The sequence below is a fragment of the Schistocerca piceifrons genome, chromosome 7, assembly GCF_021461385.2.
Source record: "Schistocerca piceifrons isolate TAMUIC-IGC-003096 chromosome 7, iqSchPice1.1, whole genome shotgun sequence".
Classification (NCBI taxonomy): Eukaryota; Metazoa; Arthropoda; class Insecta; order Orthoptera; family Acrididae; genus Schistocerca; species Schistocerca piceifrons.
This window is the reverse complement of record NC_060144.1, coordinates 354,817,686-354,837,979: the sequence shown is the minus strand read 5'-3', so window position 1 is coordinate 354,837,979 and position 20,294 is coordinate 354,817,686. Positions and strand designations below refer to the sequence as shown.

Genomic DNA, 20,294 nt, shown 5'->3' with positions numbered 1-20,294 from the left:
TGTACAACCTGTTTGTAAGATGCTGCAGTCATGATCTGTCATTTATATAGAATGGTTTACATGTTATATGCCACCAAGTGGCGAGCTGTAAATTTCAATGGAGGTGCTCCCAGCTGGAGATATGTTTGATAGTTTACCAGGGATGCAGAGGTATCTGTATTGGCCTGTAGCTGAACTTGTTCGTCACACATAGTGAATGTGATGAACAGTTACCAAGGGAAAACTTCTGTGTAAGAGGATTTCTATTAAATCATATTAATGTGAAGTTGTCCCTCATGTGATGCGTTTTGTTTCTCCCGAATACAACAGACTGACACGAAACGGCCTTTCTTCCGGTATGCCTTGCGCTGTGCCCATCTATTGGGGCATTCATCTCCGACATATTTTCGAAAACAGTCCAGGTATGACAGAAATAGGCATCAGTTGGGTGTGGGGGTAGTGATTTTGCTTTCCTTGTTTATGAGACTCGATCGCAGGGCAGTGTTGTGTTTATTCTCTCTGGTTGCCACATTTGAGACTTCGTATAAGTCGGATTCCTCTTCCAGTTCTGAAGCAACGAATGCCACCTTGACTCCAAAATCTAACTGATGGCCCACAGTCCAGGAAACTTCACAGGACTGAGGTAATTTAAAACATCCTCCAAAGCAGGGTCTTCAAATTGTAGAGCTTTCTGACACACTTCCTTATCTGGAGCTCCCTCCCCCCCCCCCCCCTCTCACTAATAGCATCCGGAATCATCACTTCAGCAAACAACTTCTTATATAAACAAGTCAAAAAACAATATTTCCTACTGAGCCCCTGCAGTTCAGCTGCCCATGCATGATATGATTGGTTAGGTTGTCTACGACACTGATAAAACTCCACACAGGATGTTATCACATGGCAGTGGTGGTGAAAAGAGGTCAATAACAAAGCACACATTTCATCAAAGGTCAGATTAGTCAGTTCTGTGAGAAGAGGCAGTTTGTACAAAATTTGTACATACTAGGCAAAAGCCATAACTTGGAAATGGATCTGACTACGGTTGGATCCATTACAGAGAATGCGATGAAAGACTGTCAGAAACATTTCTCTTATGCCTCTCACTCCTCTCCTGAGCTTGTTGTATGGAGGGAATGGCAGCAAATTCAAATCAAACTGCCAGGAGAGCAACATTGTTAATGTTTCCTGACATTTCTGTACCTCTAACTGCTGTCACAGTAAGTGTTGGAGTATGACTTCCATCGAAACACTCAGTGAGGTATCCTGGGGGATACGGTACATGGTTGAGAAATGATCACGAAAAATACCCATGACTGTCGCCAATTCCATTGTAACACACACAACATAAAAACACGCCTTCACCTCTAGAACAAGTATATTTTCTCATCATGAGTACAAGGTTTAACAACAAGTACAATGTTCAGGGTGCCACCTGGCAAGACAGTTACAAAGAATTCAGTAATGAAGTAAACTGCACGCAGAACTGCAGCAGAATGAGAGAGAGAGTAGGATGGCAACCACCTCCATAGACACATGTGGCAGGTGACACAGAACACACTTGTACAACTGTTGTGCACTGTAACTGACTTGCCCTGTCACTTCATAACAGCAATTATCAGAGACAGTGGCCAGTGCCCAACATTTAGGTGGTAGTCCAGTGGGTTGGCACTACCCAGTTCCTCCAAAAAAACATTTCATGGACTTTATTTAAGGAATAGAATCCTTAAGCATTTTGTTCTGTTGACAGACTGATGAAATTTGCTGTGTACAGGCATGGAAATTGATCTGCCTCTTAAGAGTGAAGCTCCTAGTGTGGGAAAAGAAGTCATGAATGACAGCAGAAAGTTTTGATGGTAAAAAAAACTATGACTTTGTTTTCAGTCTTGCACAATTATAACATAATAAATTAAATTTGCAATGGAAATATCGAACAAAATATGATGTAAAAATAAAAAGCGGACATAGGTTCCACAATTTCTTGAATGATATTCACCTCAAAATCAACTTTACCTTGGAAGCTCCCATTCCTAGATGTGTTGGTAGGTGGAAGATCTGAGAACAGTCTAGGACAAAGTGTATATAGAAAGCTTACTAACACAAATAGGTATTTAGATGTCATTTTGTACCACCATCCAGACAAGAAGCAATCAGTGCTCAACACACTGTCTTCAAATGTCTTCCACATCAGTGATAACAGCAGTTGTTGGATTCCTTAAGGAAGGTACTGAAGGCCAATAATGATGACAGTTTGTCCAAAGACAGGGCTTTTGAACAGAATATTAATTATGCTAAAAAAATGTTGAGAAACCACCTTCTCACTCTGGTAAGATACCATTTGTTTCTGGGGTTACTGGTCACATATTTCTTCAGAACTTTTTCTCGAGCAAAATGAAACCATCTCATTACCTCCACAATGCAGGCCTCTATGACATGAAGTTCTGCTGCAGCAAAATGTATGCACCTGAAACAGCAAGACTGTTTCGGAACGTATTAAGGAACATGAATGCTACATGCAGCTAAAACAATGTGTAAAATCTGTAACAGTGGATCATCATGAGTACTGTTGCCTTTACATTGATTTCAATAATGTATGTGTGCTGGCTAAGGAAACCAACATTTACAGAAAAAAAGTCTGAGAACCAATTGAAATTTCTAAGAGTGAATATAGCTTCAATAGAGAGGACGGCTGTAGACTTCCAGCTTCGTGGTTCTCTGCCACCAAGGAAGCAAATATGAGACCACAGTGTGCGAGCAATACAAACAACGTCTAGGAAGCCACCTCTGCAGACAGCAATACTTTTGGTAAAGATTCCACCTTTCTTGCTCTGCCCATTTCACTTCTATCAATGGTAGTGGTCCACCAATAGCAGCAGGAAGAATTTTAGTCAATACCTCTTCTCTAGCATAAATGCAGAAAATCCCATTCTATCCAATGACAATGATGCACCAATGGTACTCACAAGAATTTCAGCCAATAAATTTACTTCTGTACCATGGCCTGGGAAACATCATTTACTATCCAATGACAATGTCACATCAATGCAGCCACAGGAACTTTGCCCAAAAATCCCATTTCTCCAGCAAAAGCACAGGAAAACTCCCCCTTTATAAGGGGAATGCAACACTAGTCCTTGACAATGTACAGTCAACCGTAGACACCACAAAACCCTGAAGAAGATCCTAGCAGAGGTCTCAAAATGCTAATCTTATAGAAGAAATACGGTATGACCCAACAACCCAGAAGATTATACCTTCAGGAAAATGCTCACTTTTGCTCCATACAGTATCCTATTTGTGGGTAACTTACTAAGCCAAACTTGAGCTTACTGTGTCTAAAAACATGTATCATTAATTATTTGTGATGTGAATTCAATAAAGTCTTGCAAAAATCTATTGAAAACTGGGGGTATACCAACTAAGGTTTCTATTATATTTGTTTTTTAATGATACTTATTGTAATTATTACATCTTATTTTACAAAGCAACATTTTAATCTGTGGTATGATAGCCTGATATAAGAACAATCTACATAAAAGTTCGAGGCCATTTACTGCCATCCAGAAAGAAGTCCATTGTTCAGGAACAGACATTTTCAAAAATTTGCCAGCAGCAGTATGTATCTGTTATTAATAAGAGACAATTAAAAAGATGTCTAAAGAAGCTGCTCTACTACAGTCACAAAACTGTCATGAGAATAAACTGATGTATACTAACAAGTCACATTATGTGAACACTATGTGACATCTGCAAACCCTCCGTGCGACAATAAACTAAACAAGTTCATCTTCCTCTGACAACCATTGGCTATAGTAGCCAGGGAATTAACTTGTGCAATTTACTATGTATACATTCTAATGCCTGTGATAAATTTTGTATTAATTTTACAGACACACATATTACGCATTTCCCAACAAATCATGACGACCTGTTGGGCAATGAGAAATGGAGGTGGTGTATTTGTCACAGGAGACAAGAAAATCAAATCCAACGAGACAAACATTGAAACTGCATTTGAGACTGTTTGGGCAAGGCTCAGACTCAGGGGTGGGTATAAAATGGTAACTGGATTCTTCTGTCACCCTCCAAATTCATCTGCCGATATAACTGAAAATGTTCGAGAAAACCTCATTTCGCTCATATGTAATTTCCCCGGTCACACTGTAACCATTGGTGGAGATATTAATCAGACAACAATTAACTGGGAAAATTACAGTTTTGTTGGTGGTGGACATGATAAAACATCCTGAGAAACATTACTAAATGCCTTCTCTGAAATCTACCTAGAACAGATAGTTAGCAACCCCACTCACAATGGAAATATATTGGATCTAATTGCAACAAACAGATCTGAACTCTTTGAAGATGTCCACAATGAAAGAGGCATCATTGAAAATGATGTGGTTGTGGCAACAATGATTACCAAAATATTAAGGGTAATTAAAATAAGCAGAAAGAGAGAAGAGTTCATTAAACTGGATAAAAAGTCAGTAATGACATATCTCAATAAGGAACTTGAAACTTTCAGCACAGGACAGAGCATGTAGAGGAACTATGGCTCAAGTTTAAAAGAATAGTTGACCATGCACAGGACAGGTATGTACCCCAGTAGAATATTGCATAATGGGTGGACCCTCCATGGTACACAGTCACTGTAAAGAAACTTCTAAAGAAACAAAGGCTACTGGATAATATGTGTAAAACAAAACATAGGAGTATAGGTATATAGATGTGAAATAAAATGCATTTGGCTGTCAAAAGAACAATGTGTGAAGTCTTCTACGATTACCGAAGTAGAATGTTCTCAAATGAACTTTCACAAAACACAATGATCTATTCGTATGTGAAGGCCATTGGTGGCACCAAAGTTAAGTGTCCAGTCCCTAGCCAAAGACACAGGAACTGAAATTGAGGGCATCGAAGCAAAAGCTGAAATACTTAACTCAGTTTTTAATGTCCCTTTACAAAGGAAAGCGCATGAGAATTACCCCAATTTAATCCTCATACCATGAAAAGACAAGAGAAATAAGTATTAGTGTCAGTGGTGTTGAGAAACAGCTGAAATCATTAAAACTGAACAAAGCTCCAAGGCCTGATGGAATTCCTGTTAGATTCTATAACGAATTTGCAGCTGAATTAACCGACTCCTAACTATAACCCACTGTAGATCCCTCGAAAAAAAAACATACCCAATAGTTGATCCACGAAACTACTGAACAATATCTTTGACAGTGATTTGTTGTAGGATCGTAGAACATATTCTGAGCTCAAACATAAGGAGATATCTTGAACAGAATGAACATGGATTCTGAAAACACCAATAATGTGAAGTCCAACTCACACTTTACTCACATGACATACTAAAAACTTCATACTAAAAACCTGTGTTGCTTCAGTTGCGAGAGACTGCAGTCATGTGCGCTTGAGTTGCATTGCATGCACGTGTGTCTGTGTGTGTGTCTGTGTGTGTGATCTATTTTTGATGAAAGCCTTACTGGCCAAAAGCTTACTTGTGAGTCTTTCTGTTGTTCCTATCTGTGACTCAGCATCTCCACTGTATGATGAGTAGCAACTTTCCTTTTCATAATATTGTTACATTCCACCAGGTTTTTCCACTGATACTAAAAACTTTTGACCAAGGCAGCCAGGCAGATGCAGTATTTCTTGATTTCCCAAAAGCATTTGACTCAGTACCACACCTATGCTTAGTGTTAAAAGTACATTAATATGGTGTATCAGGTGAAATTTGAGACTGGATTGAAGACTTTTTGGTAGGAAGGATGCAGTATGCTATCTTGGAAGGAGAGTCACCACCAGATGTAGAAGTAACTTTGGGTGTGCCCCAGGAAAGTGCGCAAGACCCTTGCTGTTCATGTTGTATATTAATTACCTGCGAGACAATATTAATAGTAACTTCAGACTATTTGCAGATGTAGTTATCTGTAATGAAGTACCGTCAGAAACAAGCTGCATAAATATTTTGTCTGGTATTGATAAGATTTCAAAGTGGTGTAAAGACTGGCAACTTTCTTTAAATGTTTAGAAATGTAAAACTGTGCACTTCACAAAATGAAAAAAATGTGGTGTCCTATGATTGTAATAGCAATGAGTCACACCTGGGTGTTAGCACTTTGTAGGGATATACAGCAGGATGATCACATAGGCCCAGTTATGGGTGAAGCAGGTGGTAGACTTTGGTTTACTGGTTGAATACTGGGGAAGTGCAAGCAATCTACAAAGGAGATTACCTACAAATTGCTAGTGCAACCTATTCTTGAATACTGCTCAAGTGTGTGTGAGCCATACCAAACAGGACTAATAGGGGATATTGAATATATACAGAGGTCACTACCCGTGGAAGAGTGTCATGGAGTCGCCGAAGAAACTGATCACGCAGACTATTGAAGATAGACATGAACTATCCCAAGAAAGTCTACCAACAAAGTTTCAAGAAGTGGCTTTAAATGATGAGTATAGGAATTGCTGTAACCCTTTCATATCATTCACATAGGGTTCATGAGGACAAGATACTCACATAGGGAACATGAGGATAAGATCAGAATAAATACAGGAAACACATACAGAGGCATTTCAACAAACATTCTTCCCACACTTCATATGTGAATGGAACAGGAGGAAACACTAATAAATGGTTCAATGGGGCGTATCCTCTGTCATACATTTCACACTGATTTGCAAAGTACAGATGTACACGTATATGTAGGTAGCAGAAGTGGAAAACCAACTAGCATACACTAGATCAGCGGTTCTCATATTTTCCAACAACGTGGACCCGCTATTTACTCAGAAAGTGATCTGAGGACCCCCTTGCAATGCTGCCTGAAACTTCACATGGTATTAAAAAATATACTAATTAAAATTACCATTGACAAGAAAAAATCAAGAAAAATAATCCAGTAAGTAATTTATTCTAAAGATAGAGACTGTTGCCTAGCGATCAAAATTTCAATTGGAAATACAGTAACTTACAGCAATAGAGTAACAGTACAGTAATATATGAAACACAGTAAGACAGAACAATACAATAAGTACATTAACTGAAATCAGTGTCTTTTCTTTTTAAGGAAATCCACTTGATAAACAATGTTCTCAAATGCGGGGTTATTAATGTGAATAATGAAATTCTTTGTTTTTTTCCATAATTTCACTGAAATCCATAATAAATTTTGTCACCATAATCTTAAGGTCAGATTATACATTAAGGTTATTTCGCTCTAGGGTTTTAATACAGCAAACAGCGGAAAAGGTCTGCTCACATGAGTAAGAGGTAAGAAAAAGTATCACATGTTGCAATGCCTTTTTAGAACACTCTTCATATTTACAGTGCACATGCAACCAAAAGTTACAAAGTTTATTTAAATGAAGTATCGCAGGATAGTTAAAATAGCTGTTCTTTTTCTGTGTCAGAGAGATTCACACCTTTATGCCATGGACTTCTACATTAGTGAAAGGATTTTCAGTCCAACAATTACCACATTGTGGGACAGTGAAAGGGTTTCGAAAATTTGCAGCGAATACTCTCAAGTGTCCTACAAGTGTCTTATGCACTTCAGCAGAGAGTTTTTCATCTGAAGAGTCAACGAAGTCCTTGAGCACTGGAAAGAATGAATATTTATTATTTCATACTCATACTAATTAACTAACTGTCAACAGCTGCAGTGGGAGGTCGTCTCAAGGTGTGGCAGGAGGGCGAAAGACATTCCGGATGGCTGAACGGAAGGCATCTCCAGTTTGTCTGACGAACCGGTTTCAGGCTCTGTCTCAGGCTGATATTGATCTTCGGCCTGACATGGCTGCTTGTCCTGTTCCAGAGGTTGCCCCTCAGTCTGCAAGATCCGGGCGGTCGCAGAGGGTGGGCTTACTGGCAGTTGGGAGCTCCAATGTCAGGCGCGTAATGGGGCACCTTAGGGATATGACAGCAAGAGAGGGGAAGAAAACCGATGTGCACTACGTGTGCATACCGGGGGAGTCATTCCAGATGTGGAAAGGGTCCTTCCGGATGCCATGAAGGGTACAGGGTGCACCCACCTGCAGGTGGTCGCTCATGTCGGCACCAATGATGTGTGTCGCTATGGATCGGAGGAAATCCTCTCTGGCTTCCAGCAGCTATCTGACTTGGTGAAGACTGCCAGTCTCGCTAGCGGGATGAAAGCAGAGCTCACCATCTGCAGCATCATCGACAGGACTGACTGCAGACCTTTGGTACAGAGCCGAGTGGAGTGTCTGAATCAGAGGCTGAGACGGTTCTGCGACCGTGTGGGCTGCAGATTCCTCGACTTGCGCCATAGGGTGGTGGGGTTTCGGGTTCCGCTGGATAGGTCAGGAGTCCACTACACGCAACAAGCGGCTACACGGGTAACAGGGGTCGTGTGGCGTGGGCTGGGTGGGTTTTTAGGTTAGATGGCCTTGGGCAAGTACAGAAAGGGCAACAGCCTCAACGGGTGCGGGGCAAAGTCAGGACATGCAGGGACCAAGCAGCAATCGGTATTGTAATTGTCAACTGTCGAAGCTGCATTGGTAAAGTACCGGAACTTCAAGCGCTGATAGAAAGCACCGAAGCTGAAATCGTTATAGGTACAGAAAGCTGGCTGAAGCCAGAGATAAATTCTGCCGAAATTTTTACAAAGGCACAGACGGTGTTTAGAAAGGATAGACTGCATGCAACCGGTGGTGACGTGTTTGTCGCTGTTAGTAGTAGTTTATCCCGTGGTGAAGTAGAAGTGGATAGTTCCTGTGAATTATTATGGGTGGAGGTTACAATCAACAACCGAGCTAGGTTAATAATTGGCTCCTTTTACCGACCTCCCGACTCAGCAGCATTAGTGGCAGAACAACTGAGAGAAAATTTGGAATACATTTCACATAAATTTTCTCAGCATGTTATAGTCTTATGTGGAGATTTCAATTTACCAGATATAGACTGGGACACTCAGATGTTTAGGACGGGTGGTAGGGACAGAGCATCGAGTGACATTATACTGAGTGCACTATCCGAAAATTACCTCGAGCAATTAAACAGAGAATCGACTTATGGAGGTAACATCTTGGACCTACTGATAACAAACAGACCCGAACTTTTTGACTCTGTATGTGCAGAACAGGGAATTAGTGATCATAAGGCCGTTGCAGCATCCCTGAATATGGAAGTCAATAGGAATATAAAAAAAGGGAGGAAGGTTTATCTGTTTAGCAAGAGTAATAGAAGGCAGATTTCAGACTACCTAACAGATCAAAATGAAAATTTCTGTTCCGACACTGACTATGTTGGGTGTTTATGGAAAAAGTTCAAGGCAATCGTAAAATGTGTTTTAGACAGGTACGTGCCGAGTAAAACTGTGAGGGACGGGAAAAACCCACCGTGGTACAACAACAAAGTTAGGAAACTACTGCGAAAGCAAAGAGAGCTTCACTCCAAGTTTAAACGCAGCCAAAACCTCTCAGACAAACAGAAGCTAAACGATGTCAAAGTTAGCGTAAGGAGGGCTATGCGTGGAGCGTTCAGTGAATTCGAAAGTAAAATTCTACGTACCGACTTGACAGAAAATCCTAGGAAGTTCTGGTCTTACGTTAAATCAGTAAGTGGCTCGAAACAGCATATCCAGACACTCCAGGATGATGATGGCATTGAAACAGAGGATGACATGCGTAAAGCTGAAATACTAAACACCTTTTTCCAAAGCTGTTTCACAGAGGAAGACCGCACTGCAGTTCCTTCTCTAAACCCTCACACAAACGAAAAAATGGCTGACATCGAAATAAGTGTCCAAGGAATAGAAAAGCAACTGGAATCACTCAACAGAGGAAAGTCCACTGGACCTGATGGGATACCAATTCGATTCTACACAGATTACGCGAAAGAACTTGCCCCCCTTCTAACAGCCGTGTACCGCAAGTCTCTAGAGGAACGGAAGGTTCCAAATGATTCGAAAAGAGCACAGGTAGTCTCAGTCTTCAAGAAGGGTTGTCGAGCAGATGCGCAAAACTATAGACCTATATCTCTGACGTCGATCTGTTGTAGAATTTTAGAACATGTTTTTTGCTCGAGTAACATGTCGTTTTTGGAAACCCAGAATCTACTACGTAGGAATCAACATGGATTCCGGAAACAGCGATCGTGTGAGACCCAACTCACTTTATTTGTTCATGAGACCCAGAAAATATTAGATACAGGCTCCCAGGTAGATGCTATTTTTCTTGACTTCCAGAAGGCGTTCGATACAGTTCCGCACTGTCGCCTGATAAACAAAGTAAGAGCCTACGGAATATCAGACCAGCTGTGTGGCTGGATTGAAGAGTTTCTAGCAAACAGAACACAGCATGTTGTTCTCAATGGAGAGACGTCTACAGACGTTAAAGTAACCTCTGGCGTGCCACAGGGGAGTGTTATGGGACCATTGCTTTTCACAATATATATAAATAACCTAGTAAATAGTGTCGGAAGTTCCATGCGGCTTTTTGCGGATGATGCTGTAGTATACAGAGACATTGCAGCATTAGAAAATTGTAGTGAAATGCTGGAAGATCTGCAGCGGATAGGCACTTTGTGCAGGGAGTGGCAACTGACCCTTAACATAGACAAATGTAATGTATTGCGAATACATAGAAAGAAGGATCCTTTATTGTATGATTATATGATAGCGGAACAAACACTGCTAGCAGTTACTTCTGTAAAATATCTGGGAGTATGCGTGCGGAACAATTTGAAGTGGAATGATCATATAAAATTAATTGTTGGTAAGGCAGGTACCAGGTTGAGATTCATTGGGAGAGTCCTTTGAAAATGTAGTCCATCAACAAAGGAGGTGGCTTACAAAACACACTTTCGACCTATACTTGAGTATTGCTCATCAGTGTGGGATCCGTACCAGATCGGGTTGACGGAGGAGATAGACAAGATCTAAAGAAGAGCGGCGCGTTTCGTCACAGGGTTATTTGGTAACCGTGATAGCATTACGGAGATGTTTAACTAACTCAAGTGGCAGACTCTGCAAGAGAGGCGCTCGGCATCGCGGTGTAGCTTGCTCGCCAGGTTTCGAGAGGGTGCGTCTCTGGATGAGGTATCGAATATATTGCTTCCCCCTACTTATACCTCCCGAGGAGATCACGAATGTAAAATTAGAAAGATTAGAGCGCGCACGGAGGCTTTCAGATAGTCGTTCTTCCCGCGAACCATACGCGACTGGAACAGGAAAGGGAGGTAATGACAGTGGCACGTAAAGTGCCCTCCGCCACACACCGTTGGGTGGCTTGCGGAGTATAAATGTAGATGTAGATGTAGAACTTTACTCTCAACCTGGGAAATGTTAAGATCTAAGTTCATTGGGGAAGTTCCACACCAAATAGGCCACTTTTCTCAACAAATCAAAATCACACAATTTCTCGCTTCATAAAGAGGATTTCTTTTCTAAAGAAAACAAGCATACTTCATCAGGCAGCTCAAAAAAATGACAGCCAATGCACTTCAGTATGTAAGAAAAGTTGAGTGTGTCTACTGCCAATTTCTTCATGTAAAACAGTGAAAAGACAGGAGTTTAGAGAATGCAATTTAATGAAGTTAACAAGTTTTGTTACTTCAACCAGAACACATTTCAAATCCTCAGGTATTTTTCTCACTGTTAAAACTTCTCTGTGTATGAAGCAATGAATACACTTTACTTCTGGTGCTAAAGGTTTCACTGGAGCCGTTAAGTCTGTCTTCGAACCTGTAAAAGCACATGCTCTGCCCGTAGTGACATCATTGTTTATCGTGAGCTCATTAAGTGCACAGCACACATCTTCTGTCATTGTTCGAAGAATCTCTGTAGAAAACAACAGCTCCTGTCTGTTTACACTCAATACAGATGAAAATCAACAGATTTGCTTTTCCATCTTGCTTTCATCAAGTTGTAATGAATAAAATTAGCTACACTGAATTTTTGAAATTAACTGTTCTTTCACATTGAAAGACATATTGTCAATTATTGTTTTAATCGTGTCATTTGAATGGGGCATTTAGTATATTTCCTTAGCAGCTGTATCACTTATCATAATTTCACACAACTTTCGCAGCTGATAAGATTAAATTTTCCACAACTGTATAGGGATTCCTAGATATATCAATGATACATGATATGACGCTAAAGTAGATTTCACATTAGTATTACCAACCACTGCAGTCTCTGACATTACATTTTTACTGCATTTCATCTCCCTGAGGTTATTTATTTAAAAAAAAAAAATCTTTTGACCTACCAATGTGTCCCTCATGTTTCTTATCCAATTGACTTCGAAGATTAACATGTTTCATGTTTTAATTGACCAGTACTTCATAACACCACACACACTGAGGCTACCAGCTGTCATCACTGTCTATGTATGTAAATCCACAACGAAAGTAGTCATCGCAATTCCTGCCAAGTTTTCTGTTCTTTCCTTCAACTTCACTTCTAGCAGCTTGTGAAGGCTCACTTTCACAAGCATTATCTGACTTAACATCATCAACAGTCTTTCATGTCACTGCAAACGATTACAATTATCAATCCAGTGTGAACTTAACAAATATCACCATACAAAAGAATGTTGAGCAGCTCAGGAAACAATTGGTTGAGGACAAATCAGTACGTATACATCTGCTGTTTATTCATCTCCACTCACATTCCACGAACACTGTCTCTAATAGTTATTTTCTACAGTAAAACTTTTTCCCTTGTGTGTGTGTGGGCAAGCACTTGCACACACACTGATGTCATACTTAAATAATTCTTGCACAACAGCCGTGAGTTCCATTTTATCACAATGCATTTCAAATTTTTATGCATATCGGAGCCCCTGGTTAGGTCTCGTGGACCCCACTTTGAGAAACAGTACACTAGAGGAAGCAACATGTGTGAAATTTGTAGGCATGCAGATGGATAATAAAATGAAAAGGTACCATCATGTGCATGAGTGGAAATACGGAAGCGTCCGATCCCACCCGTCTGCTTTGACCCATGACATCACAAATATGGCGGAAACAAAAACAAAACACACACACTTTCCACAAGAAGCCTAATGACACTAACGGGACAAGCACGGGAAATGGGGTGTTTTGGGTGGGGGGCAAACTAAATATAAACAAATGCATGCATGAATACCCACCCACCTCCCCAGGGGTCGTAACCCCTGCAACCCATAGAAGATAAAGATGCTTCAGTAGCTGATTAGTGTTTTTTGTCTTAAAAAAAAAAAAAAAAAAACTCACGGGATAGAACGAACAGATCAGACAGATAAATATAATAAACTAAAACAGAAATTCGAGGAAACAGATAATTAAAATAAGTAATAACTGTTTTTAAATTTAAAAAAAAATCTCACGAGATAGAACTAACAGATCAGAAAAGTAAATAAAATAAGATAAAACAGAACTGGAGACAGCCACACTCAAACCAAACTCCGCGCCATCATGACATCACACACGACAACACCCTTACGTCACGGGTCAAAGCCGACGCGTGGGATCGGACGCTGAGCATTTCTGTTGATCTGCAAATGAGATGCTTTCACTCAGTACTTCACTAAGGTGTAATATTCAGGGATAATCCATCCAGGATCAAAAAACTATTTATTGCACAGAACCATGCAGCAAGAATGCTGTGTAAAGTTCATAACTGAACACCATGCAGAACTCCCTTCCAGAAACTAGAGATTCTTACATGTACATCCCTTTCTGTCTAATGATATTTGTAGTCAACAATACGAGTGAATTCAGGATGAATTATGTAACCACAGTACTAGGAGCAAAAACAACTGCCAATAAATTATGCAACCCTATCCAGTTCTGTATAGAGTTTTACACTCTGACGTAAAAGTCTATAACAGGTTACCAACAGCCATCAGACAGCCCAGATATTCAGAAACAGATTAAAAGAATATCCCATTAGCCACAGAATTAACAAATTTATTGGAACAGCTGAGCTCAGGGATGTACATTTCACATCACTCTAATGTTTATATCCACGTGGGAAAAATTATATATAAAAACAAAGATGAGGTGACTTACCGAACGAAAGCTCTGGCAGGTCGATAGACACACAAACAAACATATGTTTGTGTTTGTTTGTGTGTCTATCGACCTGCCAGCGCTTTCGTTCGGTAAGTCACCTCATCTTTCTTTTTTTCCTAATAAACCAAACATACAGAACATAATTTAGAAGTAATTCCTACAATTATCTGTATGAGCAGATCAGCATTAGTTGCAATTTGTTGTTAGTACACTTGGCATAAGTAGTTTGCAGTGTATGCTTCTGCCCATTTATCTATAATTTGAGTTGGTTCATATTACAAAAGGCTCTTATTTATGGAATGCAATGTGAGCTTGAACAAAAAATTATAATAAATTTATTTCTTTAATTATACTTATTCCACATTCTTGAAGGCCAGCTCACTCACGGTGAGTTGAATGAATGTGGGTATATCAGTTCTATTTTTGTGTTTCTGCAACGTTCAACATCCTATAGCATATCATTACTATGGCTCCAGGGAATTAATAGCATGACAAGGATTTACAAATTCCTATTGCTGAACTACAACGAATAGGCTATACACATTTGTAAATGGCCAGTATGTATCCTCATACGTAAATACATTAAATAACGTAGAACAATGTGTTCCACAAGTACCACATCAACTTGTAGCTAAACCAATACTGAACAAAACAATGGAAACACTCTATTGCTTGAACTCCATTGCATTTAAATGTACATACGGTTGTAGTCTACTAAATATTAACAGTTTCTTACGTTCTTGGCAACTGTCATTTCTTTATTATGGATCCAATGCGCAAACTTCTATCATAAACACACAAAACAAAGTGTCTGGGAGAACTGTCATTCTCACATACCTTGTCCTTGTCGTGATATTTGGCCCAAATAGCATAAAATATTCGACGCAAAACCAGCAGTCTATGCATCAACACTAACGAAAAGGATGAATCTGCACAAACATGTTGAGCAAGCTCTAATTGAGCCGCCAGTAAACTTGTTATGTGATGGTCGAGTTCCGCTGCTGTTGGTGATTCGCATTCAAAATCAGGTAACCCAGCATCTTGATTAGGTTTGATATGTGATGCTGGTGTCAAAATGACTTCTTTATTTGCTAACAATCGGCTAAAAAGCGATACTAAATTATGACCGGTTACTACATATTCGCAGTTTTCATTCACCCAAGTGCTATTTAGGTGGTCGAGCCACTTTTCTCTTAAATTTGAAGTCATGGTTAATTAGTTTCCCAATAACAACACGAGCTTAACACTATTTTCATACATCTAACACACTTATACATTGCGCTACTATGAACTCCATAATCCCTATACACAAAAAATCCTACTGTATTTACAAGTATCAAAGACACCTCCAAAGACACCACTAGCATTGCAGCTGTCAACCACGCAAGATAGTCAGATGTTTTTATAAATACTTTGACTTGCGTTTTTTTTTTTTTTTTTTTATTTTATTTTAAGGGTGACTCCGGACTGGGAAGTGTCAACACTGAACACTAACAGTCAATTCCTTCATAGTTCATTCCGAAAGTTGTGTTGTGTAGACTGAGGTGTGTTTCTGTAGAGACGTGCGATACCCAAGTTAAGCGTGAAAGAAGTATGTTTATCTTATGAACATTAATATCCAGTGGTTTGGGATCAAATTAAAAATTGGGAAATACGTCTAAACTGCCTACGTAAAAGAAGTTATCTGATAATGAGGAGGCGGGCTGGAGTTGGTGCTATACAAAAGCAAAGACTGGAACAAGAGAAATACAAAGACAAGGGCACTGAACTGCAGGAAAATCAGTTGGAGCAAATGACGAAACAGCTTGAAGTTTTCCGAGCAAATCTTGAAGAATTCGCATCCAAACATAAAAAAGAAATCAAGAAAAATGCCCAATTCAGAAGACAGTTTCAGGAAATGTGTGCATCAATTGGCGTCGACCCTTTGGCGTCCGGCAAAGGCTTCTGGTCGGTTCTCGGAATTGGCGACTTTTACTATGAACTAAGTGTACAAATAGTGGAAGTCTGTTTAGCAACCAACTATAAAAACGGTGGTCTTATTAGTTTAGACGAACTAAGACACCGTTTGATACAAGCTAGAGGCAAGAATAAACAGCATCAGGATATTACAGTAGACGACCTTCTAAGTGCAGCGAAAAAACTTAGAATTTTTGGAGACGGATTTTCTGTTGTACCAATTGGTAAAGGACAGTACTTAGTTCAGTCAGTACCAGGTGAACTCAGTATGGACCATACAGCTGTTCTGCAACAAGCTGCTAATAGTGGGAAAGCAAATGTCTCTGTATCCGACTTACAGGATCAGTTGCGGTGGGAGAGAAACCGTGCTCAAAAAGCACTCGATTATATGGTCAAAGAAGGTCTTGCTTGGATTGACACGCAAGATGTTAAAGATGTATTATATTGGTTTCCAAGTTTATTTGCTGCCTGTGTATCTGCTGCTTAATACAGAATTGTCAAGAAGCAAAGCTAATTTCATCTGTTCAGTCTATTAATGTACTTTACATAAAATATTATTGGCGTTAGAAAATAAAATATGTTGTACATGATGTGATGTGTTTCTTGTTGCAAATGTATGACCATTGTCAGGCATTTATTTTAACAATTGCAGTACTGCTGTTCAAGTACATATGTTTTATTTTGCTGTAGAAGCAGCATGTTGTAGTTTAGAAGCATTGAAAACTTTGGTATTTTCATTTGAATTAGTGTAATAAGTTTTCTTCTCACTAGATTTATTTGATGCATATTGCAATTTTAGCTGAACTTTGTCATATGTAACATGAATCATTCTAGCTTCAGTTAATAGTATATGTAGTCACGAGGAAGATTTTTTTTAGTATGCAATGATTTGACTAATCTCCTTCTTGTGGCATACACCAAATCATTCTTATGTCCACCTAACATGTTCTGTAGATATGAATGAGGGAACCTTCAGGGATGTGGAATGGACAGGGTAAACATTAACAAAAGATAAGTGTTAGTGGCAAAGTGCCAGAGTGCAAAGGTCACGGGTTAGATCCCGAGTCATTTCTAGGTTTTTAATCAAGCACTTATCACTTCCTTCACTTCTGGCAGTGTTTGTTAATGTGCAAAATGCCGAGTTGCATCTTGCTTCAGAATCCATGTTAAACTATAGGCCCCCCTGTAACTGGTTAAGTCAGTTCAAATGGCAAAGGCAACAGCATGACACCTCTCATAGGACCATACCTACTGAAAGGAAATGTCATGTGGTTAGGGCCTTCTGTCAGGTAGACTGGTCACCTGGTGGAAGTCTTTTGATTTGAAGTCACTTTGGCAACTTGCGCGTTGATGGGGTGAGATGACGATGATGACAACAACATAACACCCAGTCCCTGAGCGGAGAAAATCTCCGACCCAGCTGGGAATTGAACCCGGGCCCCTCAGCATGTCATTCCCTCATGCTGACCACTCAGCTATCGAGGCGGACACCATACCTACTAAAGCATTGTCTTGTTCAGTTCTATCTTCAGGTTGGTGACTGCTTCATATTTTTAACCACATATTAGAAACTTAATCCATATACTGCACTAACTATAAACTAGCACTATACTGCTTAATGTTATCAATGCTACTTCTTAATTCTCAGTTTGAAGATTATCTGGCAGCCATTCTTCTCCAATCTTCTGTGTTTCCTATTGGTCTTTATATTTTCTGAAATGAAACTGCTCAGTATTGCAGTCTAGATCCTCCTGGCAATTTTAGCTGAACTTTGTCAAAGCACTATACTTTGTCCTGAATCATTCCTACCATTAAATTAATTAGAAAACTATTGTATTCACAGTAGAGAGATTTCCCCCACCCCATTCTTTTAAGAGTTCCTTCATTTGTGCGTTTTGCTATCCACAAGATTTCTTCCATCCACCTCAAGCACTATGTTTCAAATGCCTCCAGATGTTTCCTACATCTGTATCTATACTCTGCAAACCACTGTAAGTTCCATGGCAGAGGGTAAATCCCATTGTACAATTTGTTAGGGTTTCTTCATGTTCCATTCACATATGGAGCATAGGAAGAATAATTGTTGAGTGCCTCTGTGCATGCAGTACTTATGCTAATCTTATCCTCACAATCCCTATGTGAGCGTTATGTGGGGAGTTGCAATATATTCCTAGATTAATCATTTAAAACTGGTTCTTGAAACTTGGTTAATAGACATTCTTGTGATAGTTTACGTCTATCTTGAAGAGTCCTCCTGTTCAGTTCCTTCAGTATCTCTGTGACACTCTCCCGCAGATTAAACAAACCCGTGACCAATTGTGCTGCCCTTCTCTGTTCTGCAACATATATTGGTATATCATGACTGCGACACATACAGGGCCACATTCCAGACCTCTGCATCTACAGACGTGCTCTGCAAACTACGGTGAAGGGCATGGTACAGTATCCAAGTCATATATAGAGTGCTGGGAGAATGGCTGCTTAAATGCCTTTGTGCTTGCTGTGATTAGTATGTGGGAGTGATGCAGAAGGGGTTGATACATGAAGTAGGCTTCTGCAGGATAATTTGCATTTTATCTTTAAGCGTCTACCAATTCAGGTGTGGTTCCCACCCCCCCCCCTTCTTTTTTTTCCCCCTGGATGCTCTGCCATGAATCAACAAATCTGAATCTGTCAATATGTTAAATATCCCCCGTTAGTCCTTTTTCTATGTGTCTACAAAATGTGGTACTATTCTAAGGTGGGATGCGTAGTCCCCTTCATGGACTGATTGCGTTTTCCCAGTATCCTATCAATGAACTGAATATTGCCAGCAGCTTTACATACAACCGAACCTATGTGAGCATTCAATTTCGTAACCATAAAAATTGTTCTACCCAAATATTTGCCTGAGTTGATTGATTCCAATCATGACACACTGATACTCTAGTCCTATTGTTTTGTGAAATGTGCAGTTTTAATTTATGTACATTTAAAGAAACTTGCCAACCTATGCACTACTTTGAAATCTTATATGCATCAATAACTGTGCAACTTTTTTCCTGCAGTACTCCATAATATATTACTGCGTGATTGGCAAAAAGTCTGAGGTTACTATTAATATTGTCTGCCAGACCGTTAACATGTAAACTGAGCAGCATGAGTCCCAGTGCACTTCCCTGGAGCATATTTGTGTCGACAACTCTCCATCCTGGATAACATGCTGTGGCCTCCCTAACGAGAAATCCTCAATCTGGTCACATATTTTGTTTTCATGTGATAGTACATTTGTTAGTAAAAATTAGTGTGGTACAAGTCAAGTGCTTTTCAGAAGTCAAGAAATACCTCATTCATCTGGTTGTCTTGATCCACGGCTTTCAGTGTGTCTTGTGAGAAAAGTGCTAGTTTGGTTTCACATTACAAATGTTTTGGAATCCAATATGGTTGAAACTATGTTGTATAAACCTCATTATACGAGGGCTATCCACAAAGTACATTACGTTTTGGAATTAAAAATAAATAAAGTATTGGAAAAATTTTTTATTATATACAGATGAAAGCTGCACTTAAATACTACTTTTCTACATAGTTGCCATTTAAATTAAGGCACTTATCATAGCGATGGACAAGCTTGGAAATTCCTTCATCATAAAATTCGGCCACCTGCGCCTTCAACCATGTGATTACCTCTTCTTGAAGCTGTGCGTCGTCATCATAACGCTGCATAGCCAACCACTTCTTCATTGCTGGGAATAAGTGGAAGTCGCTCGGTGCCAGGTCGGGACTGTACGGCGGATGAGGAAACAACTCCCACTTAAAACATTCGAGAACTTCACGAGTGGCATTTGCCGTGTGGGCCCGGGCGTTGTCATGAATCAGCAAGATCTTTGAGCTCAACTTTCCCCTGCACTTGTTTTGTGTTGCTCTTCTGAGGTTGTGCAGAGTTTGGCAATACCTTTGAGAGTTTATTGTAGTGCCTCTTTCCAGGAAATCCACAAAAATCACACCTTTTCTGTCCCAAAAGACAGTCGCCATCACCGTCCTTGCCGACATTGTCTGCATGCATTTCTTGGGTTTTTGGGGGGAATTTGTGTGCCCCCACTGCATTTACTGCAATTTTGTCTCGCAGTTCACATGCTTAATCCGTGTTTCGTCACCAGTAACGATGTGATTGAGTAATGAGTCACCATCTTTCTTGTAAACGTCCAAAAACGTTAACGCTGCAGCCATTCGCTGATTTTTGTGAATCTCTGTCAAGATTTTTGGTATCCATCTTGCACAAAACTTGTGGTAACCAAGCTTTTCGGTAATGATTTTGTGCAACAAACTTCGTGAAATT

At 39.9% G+C, this 20,294-nt stretch overlaps 2 protein-coding genes across 2 annotated transcripts in view; one reads left to right on the top strand and one right to left on the bottom strand.

The window, feature by feature from the left end:
* Positions 1-15,315, bottom strand: part of LOC124804616 (probable E3 ubiquitin-protein ligase HERC1) — a 790,356-nt gene extending 775,041 nt beyond the window's left edge. The window contains exon 1 of the mRNA XM_047264817.1: positions 14,858-15,315. Within this exon, the coding sequence (XP_047120773.1) occupies positions 14,858-15,229 (372 nt within the window). The 5' untranslated portion in view covers positions 15,230-15,315. The remainder of the gene's footprint in view (positions 1-14,857) is intronic.
* A 150-nt stretch (positions 15,316-15,465) lies between these two features.
* Positions 15,466-16,566, top strand: LOC124805105 (vacuolar-sorting protein SNF8). The gene has a single exon (XM_047265549.1). It carries the CDS (start codon positions 15,711-15,713, stop codon positions 16,461-16,463), a length of 753 nt encoding a protein of 250 aa, XP_047121505.1. The 5' UTR covers positions 15,466-15,710; the 3' UTR covers positions 16,464-16,566.
* Positions 16,567-20,294: the final 3,728 nt, after the last annotated feature.